The sequence below is a fragment of the Bombus huntii genome, chromosome 9 (assembly GCF_024542735.1).
Source record: "Bombus huntii isolate Logan2020A chromosome 9, iyBomHunt1.1, whole genome shotgun sequence".
In the NCBI taxonomy this organism is placed as follows: domain Eukaryota; kingdom Metazoa; phylum Arthropoda; class Insecta; order Hymenoptera; family Apidae; genus Bombus; species Bombus huntii.
Genome location: NC_066246.1, coordinates 4,660,878 through 4,681,382, shown reverse-complemented (window position 1 = coordinate 4,681,382; position 20,505 = coordinate 4,660,878). Strand labels below are relative to the sequence as shown.

Genomic DNA, 20,505 nt, shown 5'->3' with positions numbered 1-20,505 from the left:
TACTCCTGATTATAATTACTTATATTATATGTGATTAAAGGAAATAAACGATATAAAACGTAATTACAAATAAATTTTATTCAATACTACCAGTAGTTCTAAGTTTCACTATCTTCTCATTTTTATCTTCTTTACTTTTGTCATTTCATAAACTTAACACGTACATGTTAAACCAGCATTTGCATTATTCATTTACAGTTCAAAAAATCATAGATTCATAAAATCTAATGAAATTAATAATCGATTTAGAAGATATAAAATATGTATTTATTACTGGAACCTTGAAATATTTTTATCTTTTTCTCAGGATTTTTGCGGATAATTTCATATAGCATTTAGCTTTCTGAAAAGCCAAAGTTTGTTAACGTACATTTGCATGCGTTGCTTCATTAATGAAACGCACATATTGTGTATACGTTAATATACAGATATTGTCGAAGTAGTGTATGTAGAAGCTAAGGAGGAAACAACGCAAGAATAAGGGAGGGGGCAAGGGGGATCAGATAAAGCAGTTGACCCTCGCCCCTTCAATGACCCGAGAGATATCGTTCACTAAATTCATTGACGCATCTCAGTCGAGTGCGTGGCCTCTTCTACTATACATCATACTGATCGGTACTTTTCGTCATGGTCGTTCATTTCGATCGTATGTCAAAACCGGAAATGCATCTTCCAAAATTATTTCTTCTTTTTTTCTTTTTTATCACAATAGGCCAATGTGATGTTCAAAATTCTATTGGTAAGTGATTTTATATTTTACGAAACAGAAGTTTTCACTTGTTTTATAACTATGAGATAAATCGATTGTTAATCTATGATTTATAATTATGATCTTTATTACGCGCAGTATTAGTAGGATCGATGAAATCTCCTAGTATACCGAATCGTAATCATCATTGTTCATATTATTTAACTCAATCTTCGAGTGATAACGCTTTCTAGGAAAAGATGATACCACAGCACAAATAGCGCTTGGCGAGAAGCGACTCGAGGATCATATTCGCGCGATTGTAAAGCACTATCAGCAAGAAGATCCGATAGGTCTACCTGGTGTGCCTATACCCGATCCCTTGCCAGTACCGGATATGAAGCATTCGTTTTCTATGTATACTATGAACTTCAAACAAATGAATGTTTACGATTTATCAAAATTCCGGATAGTAAACATGGAATCAGAACTGGCTTTGATGCAAGTGAGATTTTTTCCAAGCTTATTTAGATATATACATATATATATATATATATATATATATATATATATATATATGTATTCGATGCAAAAGTCGTAAACATGCGAACTACTTGTAACACCGCCGATAATGCAGCTCAATGTAATCGACGATGAATTCACAAATTTTACAGTATCTTGAAAACGAAAGCTTTGGAAGTCTGAAGCGGAAATTTATTTCAATGCCGACTAGCGGCCAATAAATGACAACATTAGTCTATAACATTCGTTATTTAAAGAACAATTATCTATGCGTCGACTCTTCTTTAAAAAGATATCCATCGCTTCGTCTAAGAACGTCTGTCATTACGAAAAAAATACATGCTAATTATACGACTGTAATGTAAAACGTTTCGCATCGGTGACTAATTACAGATACGTCGCGTCGCATGATCGAGCCATCCTAGAATCTTTGCTAAATTGGTTCACATGAATATTATAGAACGAATAAAATATAATTGCATGGTTACAACTACATCGAATCTAAAAAAAACGCATTAATATCGATTTTCATCTTGATATGCTTTCAAAAGATTTCAGTGACTTTAAATATGAAAAACCTGAACATTCGTGGATTCTATACTCTCTCTTCTTGGCTATCACGATCGGCTGGTAATTTTACTGTGAAATTGTCGGGAGTGTACGTGAAAGGACTTGGCAGGCTGGAAGTGGCCAGCGATGGTAAACTGCAAGCACAAAACATCGATTTGGATTTGACATTTGAAAAGATAGACATGGATTTCAAGAATTTGGGCTTCCTGGGCTCTGTGTTTCAAAGCATGATCAATTCTGTAGGCACCTTTATTTTTGACAGTATCAAACCTTTCATATTGAAGGAAATAAATACGAAAGCTAGGTAAAGATTATCTAATTTGACATTGTTATGTGCTACAGATAAAAACGGTTACAAAATTTTCAAATATTTTAGGGGCGAGGCTAACAAACAAATCTCACAATTGCCGCAGCAATTCCCGAATTCTATATCGCCCTTCGATATGTTAATAACCGAGATCCGCAGACAAATATCTGAAAAAGGCTACGATCCGTTCAAGGTGAAGGATTATAGCCAGACCGTCGGTATATTCACAGTGATGTCGACTCATACTTGGATCACTGGCCTGGGAAGCGTTTACCGAATGGGAAACGTTACTTTAAGCATACAGAACAAAACAGTAAATAATTTGCTTTAATAATTTCCAAAACAGTTTAATTTCAAACTTTTTCTATCGCAGCTGCGTTGGGATTGAATAACGCGACACGAACGATACCTGTTGATATATTATGTAAACACAACACAATGTGCCTATTTATTAGCGTGATTACATCAGTTATTACGTCGTACATCGTAAATCGTAAACAGGCTTTGCTAATTAATTTTAATTACGATCCGTAATTATCTCGGTTCTGCTGTAATCTAATTTGTAGGCGTTGATGCATCTCTAATAAGTATTGTTTGCTTGCTTCCATTTAAAGGTGTATGCAACAATCGATGCTGGTACCCAAGAAATTGAAGGAAAGACTCATTGGGAAATAAGCGTGATTGGTGGTGTTTTATCAAGAGCTGGTATAGTTTCCTTTACTATACAATATTTCAGGGTTCAAGTAAAATTAAGCCAACCCCTGGACACCCGGCAAAAGCCGAACATGGAAGGTCTCGATCTTGAATTGGGTAATATTCAAGCAAGAGTGCATGGAGCTGGTACCGTCGATTACTTAATCGAAGCAAGCATTAATATATTACCAAACCTTTTAAGGTTCGATCTCGATGTTTATCCACTTCTATGTATACGATTAGCGTATCTGTCCATCGATTCATAATGCTATTCAGAAAGGAATAATCTTTTTATAGGTATCAGATAATGGATGCAATAGAAGGACCACTTAAAAGACGTATTCAAATTGAACTAGACAAAGTGGACGTCGAAAAAGAGATTTACGAACATATTCCACACATAGAGGAACATGCTACTAGACATATTCATGGTTTGGTTCCTCCGGAAGAGACGATTTTAGAAGGGTTAATGCCGCCTCAGGATCAAGATGAACAACCATTTTCAGAAAGTGAAGAAAATCGAGGTCCTTCGTAAAAATTGAACTTATTATAAAGTACATAAATAATAAAGTACATTACGCGGTATTTAAATTATTTAAATTTGAAGATACAATTTTTTAACGTCATCAAAGTTACAAAAAAGATCTGTTTACTGACAGAGGTCGTGATAAATACACTGCGCAATACACTGTGTGCTTTGTAAATATTTTTGTTCTATTAAAATATAGTATTAAAATATATTATTGTTATAGATTAATGATAAAGAATCTTCTTATTTCAATATTTAACGTTTATTTACTGAAAAAAAACTTTTATTAAGGATACAATAGTGTACACGAGTGTATATTAAACTATAGTTACAAATATAATGTCCATAACAAATTTTTGGCAGGACATTGTACAATTAAATTTCGTAATATTGAATCATATAGAATATAGATATTATTAATTAAATTGCGTAATAATGCGGTTAAATTACTAATTAAACATCGGTATAACGATGCCGTCATATAGAAATTCAATTCATGATATTTATTTTGATCCTTTTTTTCATAGTATTTCATACATATTCATAGATTCTATGTCCGCGGTTCCTATACATTTCAATATATTGACATTTTTACTATTTACAGTTATAAGTTACGAAAAACGTGTCAATACGTTGAAAAACCTTAGTTACTATTTTTTATGCAAGCTTACCAGGACAATAAATCAGATGTTAGATACATAACCTATTACAAATAAATATAAATACATTGCATACATAAAGAATATATTTAGGGTGATACTGTACTTTGAATTTTACATTTAAATGTCTTTAACATACTGTTTCAATATGTGCGATTTTTTTAAGCTTAAAGAAGAAGTTTCATGATGAATTTCTATGTATTACACGAGTGTCGATTAAAAGAAAAATGATAATATCATTTATTATTTACGCCTTAATTGCTAGCGCGTTACTTCGTTCGATTGGTACGATTCTTTCTCCTGGTGCTGGTAGAGCGAGTCTTGGAGCAGTGACGGTGAGAATACCATCGGACGACAAACTCGGTTTAACGTGGCCGATATCGTATCCTTGTGGTAACACGTATCGGCGCACGAAATGTCTTGACACGTAACCATGTTGATCCTTTTTCTCTTCATGTTTACCCTCGATGGTAATAGATTTGTCGTCTGTTCTGACAGTGATTTCTTCTGGTGCGAATTGCTGTACATCGACAATCACTTGATATTTGTTTTCATCTCGTTCAACGGTGGTCGAACCTCCAACTTGATGTTCCAAATCTTCTATCATGTTCCTCCATGGCTGGAAGAAGTCCTTGAAGGATGGCATTGGTGGTAGTTTCCAAAAATCGTCTCTGGTGCTAAGACGTCTGAAGTGTTCTTCCAATTCTTGATGATAACGATCCATATCCCTCCACCAGTTGCGGAAAAGATCTCTAGTTACCAGTGCCATATCGATGCGAATGATCTGCACAAGATAAATGCGTAATTTCTAACGTGTGGCCATCAGAAGCAATTTCATTGAAAAAGAAGATTATGAAGGTTAAAAATATTCAGTACAAAACAAACTTGGAAATTGAAAATAACGACGAATTTCGAATCAAACGTAACGTTGATATAAAAAAGATTAACATCGACGACGACGTTAGAATAGCATATACAAACGTAAATACTTCGTATTGTTCTATCAAGAAATAAAGCATTGCATGTCACGTCAAAAGTAAGTATGTATATACTTGCTGGAATACCGATCGAATTGCACCGTGTTTTTACGCATTTCAAGAATATCTATTCTTAGATACACGAAACATATCCATAATACGTTATATCAACGTTACGTTTGATTCCTGCAAATTACATTTTCTCTCTCTAAAGGTATTCACTTTTATTTTCTTCCGTTTTCTTTTTTCCGTAAGGATAGATAATGAATTATAAATACAATTTAAGACAATGGAAATAAGAATAAGGAAAACAAGTTTATGATAAAACGATCTAAAAATTACTTGAATTACTAGAAAACTTTGACGAGATTGAACAAAGTTAGAATACATACCTCTCGTTGGATATCCTTATTTTATAAACCACTCACAGGAAGAAATAATCGTTCGTTTTGTATAAAGTCGTTCGTTAGTAGCTCGGAACGTTGTACGAACCTTGCACTTCAAGTTGCAGTTTTTAACTGACTGCGCAATACTGCCGGCCGGGGTTTATATTTGATGTGGCGCGCTTTTCGAGATTTTTCGAACTGTGCATGCGCAGACGCAAACCGTTTCGAATTTTCTTGCGTCAAGTTTCTACTCGAATTTACTAGCAACCGTATCCTAGCCAATCAACGCTTATTCTTAGCACTAAGCGGCTTCTCGTTTGTTCGAGTATTCTCTATTTTTTTCACGCAATTCAAAATACATCGTTTTACATTATGTTTTCTATATATTTTCCAATCCATGCATACTTATATTTTTACTTTTTATGCAAATTATATCTTCTGAATACGTTAGATAACGCGTATAACGTATTTAAGTATATTGTAATATTTTATTTTTTATGACAACTGAAATATTATAAAATATTTTGATTATTTTTATATTTAACGAGCATGTGTTAAAGTTATCTTAGAGTATAAATCATGATTTCTTCCAGAACATTCGATTACACGAAAGAATTTATTTCTGTATTTGTTTACAATATTTTTGAGATTTCCTATTTCAGTAACCATAGTAATCTTTACGAACTCTCATTCAGTAGTCATCAGGGATAAATTTAAGATCAATGATGCACCGATGTACGATGATGTAATATTTGCTATTCTAAAAATATTATTTAACGAACAATTTTAATCGATGACGAATGAATTTGTTCCAGGATATTTTAGCATAGAGGCCAATTTCGAGAGAACGCAATAAGGAATTGAAAAATTAGCTAGTGATTCATATAAGTAGAATAGGTACATACATATATTGAACGTTGATTTATGCGTTTGGCATTTCATCCAAAGATAGACATCGTTTCATAAATATGTTGACTGGATGGTAGCGATCTCTCTATAGTCTTACAAATACTCAATGCAGTAAACAATTGTAGAGTCGGTATAATAGGATACAATCTGTTCCTTTACCGTGGGCCGATATAATAGAATTCACCAATCATAAGCGCGAAAAATTTAAAAACTTTTTAATAAAATCACGTTCCTCGGACTAAACTAATAAACAATTCCAATAACTTTTTTACCGCAGAAAATATAAAAGACGAATAAGAACATTTAACAGATATAAAAATGATAATTATAACAAGGAGAAGATACAATAATAAATAAGGATAGATATTATTTTCATGTATTATTTTTTTCATTTGATATGTTTCATTTATTTAATAGCATTGTATTTATTCCTAAATGTAAATACCTACTTATCGTATATTTTATAATATTACTTATCCTATTATTATACGGAAATTTCTAATGGATATAACACTTTATACGGATTAAGTATTCCATTTGGATCCATCATCCGTTTCAATTCATGCATAAGTTTGATTTCAGAAGAGGTTCTACTCATATGTAGATATTTTGTCTTTGTGAATCCTATTCCATGTTCAGCACTTACGCTACCACGAAGACCAGACACGTATTCGAAAATGAAAGGTTGTAGTTGTGATGCTATGTCAGATTCGTACGACAATATTGAAATCTGGACGTGAATATTTCCATCACCTAATAGATAGAAAACAAATAAAAGTATGATTTAACATTAAAGTCTTCAGCTGCTCGAACAAATTTTCAAGTCGTTCGTATATAAACCAATTAAAATGTTTAATAGGTAATTGTTCAGTCATATACCTAGATGTCCATATCCACTGATTCTTATGATGCGTGGATCGCGTAATCGTTCCCTAAGTACCTCTATCACCTTATAGAAAGACGGAAGGGGTATAGAAATATCGTATTTAAAGACATAACCTTCTCGTAATACTCCTTCGCTAATCCGTTCCCTTAGTGCCCATATATTCTAATTAAAAAAAAAAATTATATTTTTTAGTTCTTATCAAAGATATGAATCTTTTGTAAAAAAAAAAAAAAAAAAAGAGAGAGAGAGAGAAAAAAGAAATCCACCGTAAGTGCGTAAAGTCAAAATTATTATCAAAAGTTCCAAAAGTTTAAAGAATATAAGAGAAAAAATTCACGCGTTACAAATCGAAAATGATGTTTGAAGTAAGAACGTAGTAAGAAAGCAAGAAGGAATAGTTTCAAGAAATTTCAAATAAAAAATATAATTACTAACTTTGACTTTGGTGGGGTCCGAAGTCAGAGTACCGTCTTCGATGATATCGTCGGCAAGCGCTTTCTCTACGAATGAGGTGAGCTTCTCCTCATCGTGACTCGCGTTGCTACCCGAAGTTTCCATCAACACGTAAAATTCGTGACCGTCGGTTCTCGATGTTAGTGGACTTTTTAGGCCAAAAGCCTCAATGGAAACGTCTAACGACAACTTGTCCATCATCTCGAACGACGACAGAATCTCTCCCAATTCTTTTTTCGCCAGACGAAACGCTTTCAACACTTTGTCGAAACTGTTTAGCCCTACAATGGACGATGAATTCTTACGTAGAAATACAGAGGACACTTCCGACAATCTGTAATACCTAAGAACGCGACATTGATGGCCGCAGGAAGCGGTGGACATTGAATGGCGACTTTCGTTACAATTCCCAAGGTTCCCTCCGACCCTATAAAAAGATGTTTCAAATGGTAGCCAGTGTTGTTCTTCTTCAGCGTATTCAAACAATCTACCACGTCCCCGTTCGCCTTCACCTAAAATAAAACGGCTGAACACGGGGAACACTCGCGAGAAAATGTCGCGGTTCGTTTCTGGAAGCTTGGAAACTCACGGCTTCGAGACCCAGAATGTTTCCGTGAAGATTACCATAACGAAGAAGCCTCAAACCTCCTGCGTTCGTGGACACGCAGCCGCCGATCAGACAACTACCCTTGGCACCGAGATCAATCGGCATCATTAATCCTACTGTCGCTAAATGATTGTCCAAATCTTCGAGCACGCAACCGGCTTCACAGGTCAGCACCCCTAATGCGAAGAATCGCCAGATAAAAGAATCTTTCGCTTTCTCGAAGTTTGTCATTTAGACAAGGCCGTTGCAACGTCGGTGACCTTGCCTTTTTGTCCGAAATCTCTGACTTTTCCCACTTTCCAATTTCGTACCCCGGAGTATTATCGTTTCGAATCATTTCGAATTTTTACCAACCTGCCAATTCGTTCGTCTCGATGATTTTATTCATAAGCTTCATAGAAATAACAATCTCGTCGAAGACCGGCACGCTACCACCTACTAGGCCCGTATTTCCGCTCTGGGGGCATACGGCTAACCGATTGTCGTTGCAAAACTTTAATATGGCAGATACTTCGTCGGTAGTTTTTGGTTTCAATACGAGTGTGCTCTTTCCTGTAAGTAATTCGTTTCAACGCCAAGCAATCTATTATCTATCCGCGCTTACGTTGTTTTTCTGTTCGATGCACTATACTCGTCGATTCGCAAGCAAGACACTGCAAAACTTATTTGCTACGATGCATGGAACGTCGTTACGACACAGAGATATCTTACCACTTCGTACGAAGACGTAAATTCGATTTAAAATTCGTAAAAATTTATACAGCACAGTCCGAATGATCGACGAGGAGCGCTGTTTTCTCTTACCTCTGACGATCTTTGAGTAATCTATGTTGTATCCTTCGCATTCTTCTGCATCCGTAATCATCCTGTTTCGTCCGAGCAACTCATTGAAGAATGCCACGTGATCATTGGAAATGTTCGCGTACGGGCCTCTTTTCATTTTGTATCTGTCGCACGTGAACGCCGGTTTCGTAGAAAAAAATCGACATATCGAGATATGCCGGAGCGTCCTAAGCAGCGTTGGAGAATTCATATTCTGTAAAAGATTCACCTTGTCGATTCAAAGTAATTCGCATCGGTGTTACCGGCGTTTCTTTTATCATCTGCAAGGAGATCCGTTCGTTGCGAGCGCACGAATCTCTTCCGGTGTCGCGCCGGTCTACTATTTCCGGTGGCGTATTCCGTGATTAGCGACTCGATTGATCTCCGAGAGAAACGTTCGTGATAATTTAAACGTTCCTCTAATTTTTACTACGGAATTACATTTCAACCCATCGGCGATTGGATAAGTTTAGTGCAACGAGTATTTTTACTCGCCGCGGTTAAAGCTCGTGGATGGCAGAGTCTAATTGAAACAGGATATTTCCGTAACCCGGTCAAAAATTCAACCGATGAAAATATCCGCGGGAGGATCGAAGCGATATTTAAATGCTACAGTGCGATTAATTTCTGTGTTACGTTATATGAAGTATCAAGATGCGATGCGTGAATCGTAGTTAGGTTTTTGTTTAACGCTTTTAAATGTTTAAATCAATACGAACGAATAAATTATAAAGTATGGTATATACTATTTGTTATAAGATGAAAAAACGTGTACACGAGCTAAGAAACAGAAAATCGAAGAAAGGAACGGAAGGAAGAACGATAGGATGAAATTTCGTGATTCTCAAATGATATCGTGATAACATGGTAAAAACCAGGCGTGGCGTAATTACGGGCCCGGGGCTGCTTCCATTTTCTACGCGCTAATTCACCTCTGATGCTCAATCGACGGACATCGAATATTATAATCCACAATGAATGTTGATGGGTAACTCCCCTCCTTCTTACGCACTACCCCCTACCTGCCCCCAGTCAGTCAAGAGGATTCGCGGCGACGCGTGGTAGAATTACAATTGTGCGAAGCGGTGGGGAAAATAAGGTCAGGGGTAGAGGGGTCGAAAGAGCAAAGAGAGAATTCGATGGAAAAAGAGGACGAATCGACTGACAGAGATGCAAATCTGTTGAGATAAGAGGAAAGAGGAGAACACGAATCGGAGAGAGAGAAGCCAATAAGAGATTGGAGTGGGAAGGGGACCAATCGTCGCGATGACTAATACATTCTACGTTTCGATGTACATGCATGAACTCGATTCGCTCGTGTATGCTTTGCTTGTAGCAAAGAATACGACACTCTTTCGCTTCGCATACATATACATACACGGATACATGATCGCGCAGCTGTGTACAGCAGAGAAACCAACACACAGAAACTCGACTACGAACACAAAGGAACGAAATGTACGTACGATATTCGGTGGGACATAGATGTAGTCGATATAGATGTAAGATATTGCTATATCGAAACGTACGATACGTAGCTACGGGTTTCTAAGGAAAGACGCATGCGCGACACCGCCAAGGAGTAAAGCTAATTTCTCAGTGGCGGCTCGAATCATTAACTTGTTACCTTGGCAACCCCGGTCGACCTAAACCATTGGCTGTCGCTTTCCCCCACTTTCCCTTTGCACGCTCTATCGGTCGAACAACAAACTACACACGCCGCCACACTCCTTCGTGGAATATTGTAATTTTCCTAACCTCGCGTGGACAGGAGTATAGACTGTCGCTGTTTCATTCGACCCACACAATCACGCTATCGGACATATACTGTTGTATGTATATGTCAGACATGCCACCGTAGGGACGCGGTTGCTGGGATTGGCGCGACCACGATTCTTCCTACCCTCTGCACGGAACATTCTACTGTCTCGCTCTTTGTCGAGATCCACGACCGGTATTAGAAGATGACCGATAAATCAGCTACGTTTAGCGCTTTATTATATGTACACCTTTTCTAACATTTTATATCGAATCACGATATTGGTTATTAACAATTCTTAACAATGCATATATGTATAGTAGCACGTACGTATATGTACGTATATAGAATCCCTCTTAATCATAGCACAAACAATATAGAAAAAAGAATACATTTATAGGAAAAGTACATATTGGTGATGTTAGTTACATCGAAAGATAACGAAGCGCGGATGAATTAAATCTATAAATAATAGCAAATAAAATTTCAAACTTATAATTTACAATCGATACTAAACAAGAATCATCACACCATAATGTGTAGGATGTAGTAGTAAACCATTCAAGTCACAGTTTTAACAATTTAAACTAAATATAAAATAAGATAAATTTTATGTTTTCAAGTAAACTAGTATTTTATCTCGTAATTGAAAAATATAATTATAGTTTTTTGCGAAAAAGTATCGTCCCCATAAAGGCAAAAAAGTCAATGATATATAAAATCCCATTACAAGGTTTTGAACAGGACAGTATGAAGCTCAACTTAGAAACAGCTGTGCCAGGAACGTAGCGTATATTCGCGAAATTGAATCGAAAAGTACCAAAAATTGAAAAATTTACGAAAATTATTATTTATACGAATGTAATAGTCTAGTTTCAATAAATAGTCATATAAAATTCAATCCTGAACGTATACATCCACACACATAGCTACACGAACACGCACACGCATATACGCGTATTTTATTTTGTATTATTTATGCATTTTAAAGACTTTATTCACTTTCAAAATCTATCTTTCTATAATTAATTATACCGAATTATTATGTGGCCACTATGGATTACTTAGAAATAATTCTAATTGATAATCAGTTATAAAACTACTTATTTTCCTTAAACAATTCGTTAGGGTATCACGGTTGACGATTTTATATATATTATTATGTATGTTCATTGTACATATAAAAACAAGATAACAATTGTATTAAAAGATGAAATTATATTGTAACGCTGATATATGCATTAACAACGTAATAAACAATGTCGAGTACGATACGTGCTTTTATAATAAATAAATTACATTAGAAATATTCAATCTTAAAGAAATATGCAGTACATATATAAAAAGGTAACATAAATATTAATGAAAAAGATTTTTACTTTTCACACGTTCAAATATATAATAGAGTTATGTAGAAATATTACAAAGTATGTATAATATTCATGAATAATATAGAATTTTAATACAGGTAGACTAAAAAAGATAAAGTCCAATAATATAATGAAATGCAACGGGGAATTATGTGACTAGATTCGTTCCTGATGGTATCGTGAAGTTATACTGCGAAATATTCTGCAGACTATAATCACGTATACATGCAGCAGACGGGTAGTAATTGTATTAGTGAAGAGTGTACAAGTATGTGAAGTAAGAGTATGAGTACCGTTACGGGGCATGCGCCTCCAGCCACCATATCCAATGGCCCCGCCTTTCACGGTGCAAACGATGCCTTTGGGATTTGTCCTCGCTGGACCAATGAGCGAACGAGTTTGTCATACGCGACGGGAGAGGTGAGGTTGTAGGAAACGAAGTGGTGGGAAGCAGACAGGAAGAAGGGTAGGGGGGGAGAGAGAGATTTGAGAGAAGCGAGGGGTTCCGCAGATCGTGTGGGAGCAGGGAAGCAGACAACGAATACGACGATTGCTTACGAAACCTCGCGACGTCAACGTATAACAAAACTTTGTTTAAAATACTCACAGTGCTTTTTAAAAACCTATGAAACACAGACGTGTATGATTGAAAATTTGGTCAAGTTAACAGTGGAATCGTGAGGTGACAGTGTCTACGGCGTGTTCGAAAACGTGATAGGTGTGACTGCGCAGTCGCCATGTGAGTACCTGAACAAGTATCTGAAACTCCATGTTATACCGTGTATTTTGGATCTTTAATATTTCTTTGTTATATATTGTTGATATATCGATAATAATCACACTATATTCTACATAACATTTCATGATAACCGACAAATATAACAAATACACAACACAGAACACACTGCATTATATCCCGCCGGATCTTCGAACGTGCTTTATTTTGTAATCCAATATGTCGGCGTTAGGGACGCTGTTCGGTATTCACCGAGATACAATTCCTCTACCGCGCGTATTATAATTTTTTGATAAATTACCGCTGCATAGATAGTTTCTGAAGAACCGTGTGTGTTGTTATTCTCATTATCGTCGATATTACCATTATGGCGAAATCCATGTTGTCAACCGCCCCCTGGTACGGTCGCTTCTCCCCTTCTCTTATTTTTCTTCCCCCTTCCTCCTACTTCTCCCTTCAACCCCACTTTCAATCGTATTTCCCGCTCAGTGAGATGTATTCCCTCTTTCTCTCTAAACCCCTCATCATACTACTAATTATGGTGCTAGTAAGACGACATTTTGTTCGTTCTATCCAAAACTCAAGATGGATCATGTGTTTTCAGTTCATCGATACTTTGAACTCATGCATGAATACAGATTTCTTCTTTACCATCTGATCATCGTGTCTCAACTGTTTTCATCCTTCCGATGTATATATTTCTTTAGATACATACCATATATATTATTTCTTTATTAAATTAATTTATCAAACATTTTGTATACTACCAAACTTTATGTCATAGTGCCACACAAATATTTCTAACCTGATATATTTTTGTAATGTTTAATATAATTAAGGTTACTAATTATTTGAATAGTCAATAATCTCATACAAGTAATTGACAACTATCCCAAAATGATTGCAATTTATCGGAATTTATGTTTATATACTATGCACATGGAAAACTTCAAAAAGTATACAAAATTATAGCTTATATGAATCCTGAACTGCACTATGTTCACGATTAATTTAAGTGCTTTTTCCATCTTATGTTTACATTTCAATGTGTGTTGTAATTATTCTAATTCATGCAATGAGTAATATGATGATTTTTTATAATGATTGTTGTTATGTTTAGTACCTTGTATATTCTATGTATGATCACTTATTTGAGGTTATTTCTCATATTCTAAATATTGAACATTATACGTATTTTATAATAAAATAAGTAATACTATGTATTATATATCAAATAAGTTAATAAATTGATATAACGGTATATTTTGTTTATCACGAATTTCTTATTTTCATATACAATTACATTAAATATTATGAACTAATTTTTACGTACATTGGTACTAAACGAAATGACTTTTTATGTTACAAGTATGCAACAGTTAATTCTTTATTGTAAAACACTTACATTTAAAGTAATATTTGCCACTTCATTCACCTTCACACTTTATTATTGATATTTCACGTCGTAATAAACGAAGAAGAGAAACCAAATTTGAACGCTCCACATTTCACGTGTATCAAGTTATCAAGGTTATGAGCAATAAACATTGCGTAATTATTTTAGATATCTTTACACTAAATATGTTGCAATTAACGTTTCAGTATATTAATTGATAAAAGATTTATATTATGTATAGCTAATGGTTCTTCATTTCTAAAAATTTATAAAAAATTTATATCAACTTTTTAGTTAAAATTATTATAAAATCTATGCTCTAATAAATATTTGTTTGAGAGTGAGAGAAAATGAATGAGAGAAAGAGGGGGGATTATATTAAGTAGAACTGTAAATAAATTATATAAAATGTAAATAATTGTTATTTTCAATATATAGTCGTAATCTACTTTATACTTATAAACCTATCTATGTGAAAAATATTAATCTAAAACAATTTTTCTTTTAGGTGCAGCAAATTAAAAAGATTAAAAGTGACATTTTAATAAGAAATCTATATAAAATGGCAAGGAAAAAAAACATTGAATTGTTAAGAATATAAGAGCAGGAAGAGTACTTCTTAAAGGAAGTTTATTTAAAAAGGTATAAGGAAACATGACAGATGTTAAACCAATTGGAATTTCTCAAAATCAGCCACAACAAACACAACAACAGTCACAGCAGCAGCAACAGACACAGCAACAACAGCAACAGCAGCAACCACAACAACAACAATCTCAACCACAGCAAATGATGATTGCAACCCATGATATTCAACAACAGCAAAATGTACAGCAGCAACAGCAGCATGTTCAGCAACAACAATCTCAGCAACAACAAGTACAGCAGCAAGCGCAACAACAAGTACAATCTCAACAAGTTCAACCACAACAACAAATTCAACAGCAAGTGCAATCACAGCAGCAAATGCAAGTGCAGCAGCAGGTACAGCAACAAGTGCAACAGCAAGTACAACAACAGCAACAGCAACAGCAACCTCAACAACAACAATCTAATAGTGGACCACATAACGTTGTTCCTACTCAAGTGCAGGTACAGCCACAGGTAGCAGCAATTATGCCCCAGCAACAGGTAAAAATTTGCACAAAGGCATATTATTGAGACAGCTTTAAGCAGTAGATTTAAAATTTTTCATCTTTGAAAATAAAATATTTCAGGGTGCTGTTGCAGTGTCAATGCAGCATCAGCAACAGGGTGTTGGAGGTGTATCTATGACTTTATCTGGTCAACAAGGAGGAACGACTATAACTACTATGGCTGCGCATCCACAAGCAGTACAAGTTATTCAACAACCTATGCAGAACCAAGCATATCATTTGCAACAACTTTATAACACCCAAGGAACTCCACTATTGATGCCAGGAAATTTAGCTCTCCATCCTGCAGGCATCAATCCTTCGTCCATACAGGTACTTAAATACAATCCTGATGTTCACTATTATTGAGGCATATAAATTCCTTTCTAAGTAGGATACTTTACAGGTCATAACAGCTGGAAAGCCATTTCAGTCTGCTGCTCAATTAACACCTCATATGCTAACGACAGCATCGACACCAGGTCAAGGAGGTGGTCATCCTGCAGCTGGAGGAACTAAAGTTCAAGGGTTCCCTACAGGTTACTTACCAGTACCTACTTCAGCTACACCTGGTGCAGGACAAACTCTGGTATTTGGTCAACTTGGTGTACTGGGTTCTCCACAACCACCTCCATCTATACAACAACAACAGCAGCAGCAGTCTGCAAACAAACAAGATCAAGTACAAAAGGTATTATTATGTTAATTTTATTTTGTAACAAATATTCTATATTTAGTTCATATTTTATATATATTGCTTTCAAAATGTGTAGTATACTACGTGTACAGCGGCTACTCCGTCCGGCGGACGAGGTGGTATGCAATTTGCTCCTTGGCAATTTACACCACAAGTTGCTTGGACTGGAATACAACCACCGGCGCTTCTAACTAATCAAATATTCATTAGAGGTCCTACTCAACCTGATATGTTTATACAAAGTCCACAACCAATCCAAGCTCATAATGGTTAGTTGTGAATGATTAAATAAATTTTGTATTGTCAACTGAACTAATTTATCATCATCATATTTGATCAGCACTAGCTACGCAACAACAAATTCAGGGAGTACAACAAATTGCTGCAGCTAGTGGAAAACCAAAGGTAATGGATATACAACAACAACAGCAACAAAGTAAGCAAAGTTCAGGTGGACAACGACCTTTGAGTATTTTACCGTCCTCTTTACAAGCAGTACAAGCTGCTAACATACGAGCTGCCAGTTCTGTTTCAACGCAAACTGTTCATGGAGTACAAACTACGGTACATGTACAGGTTACTATAATTAACAGCAACAGTTAGAAAAATGATTTCGACTGCTGCAATTTTCGAATCACGTGCAAACATATAGAAGTTTTTTTTCTGTTTTCGTATAATGAAGAAGAAGTTTTTTTTATGTTTTATAACTCAGAGTGGCAAAGGAAGCGGTAGTAGCGGTAAAGGCCGTGGTAAGCCATTGCAATCGCCGCAACAACCGCAACAGCAGTCACAGCAAACGATGCAACAACAACATCAACAGGTTTTTATTCAACAGAAACAGCATACGCAGCAGCAACAGCAGATGCAGCAACAGTATCAACAGCCGCAAGTGCAGCCATCGCAACAGCAAATACAACCAAAACCAATAATGAGTGAGATGACGTTTCATATACATACTATTTATAGAAAAATGATATAGGTTTTTGTATATCTAATCGTTACCTTTTTTACAGCAAACATGGCTCTGCAACAACAACAACAACCAGGTGTAGTCCTTAGTGGGGAACGTCCGATTATGCCTGTAGTTTCGGTGAGCGGAGTTGGCGTTGCTACATCTCAAATGAGTCAAGTACAACAATCTCCCATGTCTGCTGTACAACAATTACCATTACAAGTATTAAATGTTTTATTTCCTGCAATAAAATTTCCTTAATTTAATTAAAAAATATTTCCATTATATGTAATGTAATTTTTCTAGGCAATCAATTCGACAATAATTGGTAGTCAAATAGTTAGTGGAACAACACAGGTTCAAACGATGTCTATGATAAATCAGTCGGCGGATCAACAAACACATGATAATAATAATTCCGCAATAATGATTGCATCACCCGATCGTAATCACCAAGCTGAATGTTCTTTAGCATTACCATCTGCTGCAAATACTCCTACAGCAAATGAAGAGAATTCTAAATCAATATTGAAAAAGGACGATCCAATTCCAATAGAAGAAGTGACCGTATCTCAGCCAGAAACGACAGGTTTATTGATAATATATACTACATTGATATTCAATAAATGTGTATGTATGTATATATTTTGTATAAGCATTTGCATCTCATTACTGTCATAGATGGGGACCAATCTAAGATAACTTTAAAAGATGAAGAAAATTTGTCGGTAAAGTTAGAAGAAAAATCATGTAGTAATCCTTTAGCAGGATTAGCAAATACGATTAATTCTATTACGAATGGTATCAACAATGAAGACTCAGCGGCAATTCCTGCTTCTGTATCAGTTAGCGCAAATAGTAAACATGTACCACCAAAGGCAATGGTCAAACCACAAGTTCTTACACATGTAATTGAAGGCTTTGTTATTCAAGAAGGTACAAGCTTAATATTTTATATAGATGTTATTGCATTATTAATAGATATCGTTATATTACTTTATATTTATATTATTGATATGTATATGAATATTTCAGCGTCTGAACCATTCGCTGTTAATCGAACGTCATTGAATAATACAGTTAATCAAGAAGCAGGTAATATTTTAAACCGCAGTACTAATTCATCATCTGAAAGAGATAGTCATGAAGAACCTCCAAGTAAGACTTAAAAATTCAGTATTTTTTTAATATGTGTGTATCTTTTTGCTGTAAGATATAAAATGAATCATATGTGTTTATTGTGTATGGCAGGGAAAAAACATGCACCCAATTATCCGAATGACGAAGATGTAAATAATGTTCAAATGGGAAAATGCGAAGCTTGTGGTAATTTGATAGATGAACAAAATACTAAATTCAAAAAAGAGAAACGGTTCTGTTCCTCTAGTTGTGCAAAAAGGTTGGTAAATAAATTATTTCGTAAGTTAGTTATTAGACTTGCAGAAAAATGTAATATAAATTTTGAATCAAATAGCAAAAAGCGGGAAGCAAGAGATCGTGACGGTACTGAAAAACAATGGACTGAGATAGAGACTGAATCAAAAACCGATGGAGATATAAAAAAGAACGGAGAAGAAAAGTCATTATCTAGTACAACTACTAGTTCTTCCGTTGATGAAACACTGCCGAAAGTTAATCCTGTGAAGTGGACGGTATAGATATATATATACATAAATTTATTAAAAATGAAGAAAACTGATATAATTGAAAACGCCTGCTTTTTTTATAGGTTGGAGAAGTATGCGATTTTATACGCGGATTACCAGGGTGTGCTGATTACGCGGAAGATTTTGCTATTCAAGAAATAGATGGTCAAGCACTAATGTTACTCAAAGAAGATCACCTTATGTCGGCCATGAGTATAAAGTTGGGTCCTGCATTGAAAATCGTAGCCAGAATTGATTCAATGCGTGTGGAGTCGTCAAATTCTAATCCTACAACTAATAGTTCGTAAATGTTTATTGTTTAAGGTTTCTACTCGCAGAATTTCAAATTGCAGCCTATGGGCTACAGGGTTTGTGCAAGTATTTGATCGAATCATAGAATTAAGATTTAAAATTATTAAGGTTCAGTACTTTCAATTCTACACTTATGATTTAAAGATCGATCTATGTAAGACTAAGTTCCGTATTATTTTGTTGCTGTATACAAAATAACAATATTAATATTTTAAATTTGGTGTACTATATTGTCGACATATACATATATATACAAATCCACTTTAAAGGGTAAGTCTTACACTGATTGATTTTTATAAATGTAAATAGCATTCAGTTATTGTAACTTTTCTTTGAAATTGAAATGTATGTATATCTGCTTTGGAAAATTTTTCTAAAATATTGCTGTTTAACTAGTATGATCAAGAAACTGAGTACAAATTATGTCTATTACACAAAAAAAAAGATAAAACGTTGTATATAAAGTATCCGGCGTATGTGCGATGTATTTTGTACTCGAAAATTCCTTTTGGAAGCTGTATAAAAACTATTGCCTTCTGTAAGACTTACAATAATCTCGAAAAATATCTGGCACTTTTAAAACGGTTAAGCTTTGTGATGAATAGCAATTTCCATACATAACAATTTTAAATTGAGGTACAAAGTATTTGAAATAATGCGATAACACCTTTGACTATGTTTTACTTTGTAAATGTTTCATGTGCACTCGACTTACATACGTGTAAATATTAAACAAAATGTTTATTTAATATACAAATTTTATAACATAAAAATATTTTATAGTTGTTAACACTAGTTGTCCTTCCATTTAGAACTAGATATTAATTTAGATACAACACTCTAAATGCAAGAAAAATATATTTTAATTTATAAAATATGTGATGTTGATCAAGAAATAAGGCAAATTGTATAATATCTTATAACTGTGAAGCATACTCAACAAAATGAAACGAGTATGAATGTATTATATCATTATTCAACATTTGCAATTGCCAACAATGTGAATATAATAGTAATTGTCTAAATCTTTATTAAGTAGATTTATTAATTTTGTATTTAGTAACACAGAGATCAGTATATAATTATAAAAGAATGTATTTCAAAATTAATATTTTAACGAGGAAAATATTTGCATTTACGAAATGCACAGTATTTTCATATTACAATCTATATTTAATTTTTAATAATACCTTATTAATAGCGATAAAAATCAAGCATTACAAATTTTATCCGTAACAAGTAATTAGACAAAGATATAGTATATGCAAAAATAAAATACAAAACGCATTTGTTAATTCAAGATTTCTCAGGGTATAGTCTTATTATATATCTTTTTATATTGATTTGAATGGCACCTGAGTAACAGATGTGCACAATTGTGATGAAATTTAAATAAATTAGAGCTCTAAAAATATTATGAATTAAAGTCTATGCACAAGTGTACTTTTTCCCCTATATTTTAACAAATATTTCATGCACCACCTATGCATATT

At 34.6% G+C, this 20,505-nt stretch overlaps 4 protein-coding genes across 10 annotated transcripts; 2 read left to right on the top strand and 2 right to left on the bottom strand.

Annotated features, from left to right (window-relative positions):
- Nucleotides 1-481: 481 nt before the first annotated feature.
- Nucleotides 482-4,167, top strand: LOC126869303 (uncharacterized). Its single transcript, XM_050625670.1, has 6 exons — nucleotides 482-739; nucleotides 943-1,193; nucleotides 1,762-2,084; nucleotides 2,157-2,400; nucleotides 2,702-2,982; nucleotides 3,078-4,167. The coding sequence occupies exons 1-6, from the start codon at nucleotides 628-630 to the stop codon at nucleotides 3,313-3,315; spliced, it is 1,449 nt and encodes a 482-aa protein (XP_050481627.1). The 5' UTR covers nucleotides 482-627; the 3' UTR covers nucleotides 3,316-4,167.
- On the bottom strand, nucleotides 3,792-5,496 carry LOC126869312 (protein lethal(2)essential for life-like). The gene is made up of 2 exons (XM_050625689.1): nucleotides 5,338-5,496; nucleotides 3,792-4,752 (listed from the first exon to the last, which is right to left on the bottom strand). Exon 2 carries the CDS (start codon nucleotides 4,735-4,737, stop codon nucleotides 4,216-4,218), a length of 522 nt encoding a protein of 173 aa, XP_050481646.1. The 5' UTR covers nucleotides 4,738-4,752; nucleotides 5,338-5,496; the 3' UTR covers nucleotides 3,792-4,215.
- LOC126869301 (D-2-hydroxyglutarate dehydrogenase, mitochondrial) lies at nucleotides 5,364-14,429 on the bottom strand. Of its 4 annotated transcripts, XR_007690888.1 has the most exons (9): nucleotides 14,279-14,428; nucleotides 8,991-9,222; nucleotides 8,541-8,738; nucleotides 8,169-8,362; nucleotides 7,923-8,091; nucleotides 7,562-7,860; nucleotides 7,120-7,288; nucleotides 6,237-6,993; nucleotides 5,364-5,835 (listed from the first exon to the last, which is right to left on the bottom strand). XR_007690888.1 is itself a non-coding variant. In XM_050625667.1 (8 exons), exons 2-8 carry the CDS (start codon nucleotides 9,217-9,219, stop codon nucleotides 6,725-6,727), a joined length of 1,527 nt encoding a protein of 508 aa, XP_050481624.1. In that variant the 5' UTR covers nucleotides 9,220-9,222; nucleotides 12,745-12,875; the 3' UTR covers nucleotides 6,583-6,724. The 4 variants fall into 4 exon arrangements, 3 of the variants coding, with proteins under 3 accessions (XP_050481624.1, XP_050481623.1, XP_050481625.1); XM_050625667.1 differs by lacking the exons at nucleotides 5,364-5,835; nucleotides 14,279-14,428 and adding an exon at nucleotides 12,745-12,875 and having other exon boundaries at nucleotides 6,583-6,993; XM_050625666.1 differs by lacking the exons at nucleotides 5,364-5,835; nucleotides 14,279-14,428 and adding an exon at nucleotides 10,636-11,276 and having other exon boundaries at nucleotides 6,583-6,993.
- Nucleotides 12,730-20,443, top strand: LOC126869294 (polyhomeotic-like protein 2). Of its 4 annotated transcripts, none has more exons than XM_050625648.1 (14): nucleotides 12,730-12,876; nucleotides 14,778-15,400; nucleotides 15,487-15,738; nucleotides 15,812-16,096; nucleotides 16,179-16,371; nucleotides 16,443-16,678; nucleotides 16,815-17,034; nucleotides 17,116-17,276; nucleotides 17,361-17,643; nucleotides 17,736-17,990; nucleotides 18,090-18,212; nucleotides 18,306-18,453; nucleotides 18,529-18,706; nucleotides 18,784-20,443. In XM_050625648.1, the coding sequence occupies exons 2-14, from the start codon at nucleotides 14,924-14,926 to the stop codon at nucleotides 19,006-19,008; spliced, it is 3,036 nt and encodes a 1,011-aa protein (XP_050481605.1). In that variant the 5' UTR covers nucleotides 12,730-12,876; nucleotides 14,778-14,923; the 3' UTR covers nucleotides 19,009-20,443. The 4 variants fall into 4 exon arrangements, with proteins under 4 accessions (XP_050481605.1, XP_050481606.1, XP_050481608.1 ...); XM_050625649.1 differs by lacking the exon at nucleotides 12,730-12,876 and adding an exon at nucleotides 12,883-13,272; XM_050625651.1 differs by lacking the exon at nucleotides 12,730-12,876 and adding an exon at nucleotides 14,544-14,679 and having other exon boundaries at nucleotides 16,443-16,666.
- The last annotated feature ends 62 nt before the right edge of the window (nucleotides 20,444-20,505 follow it).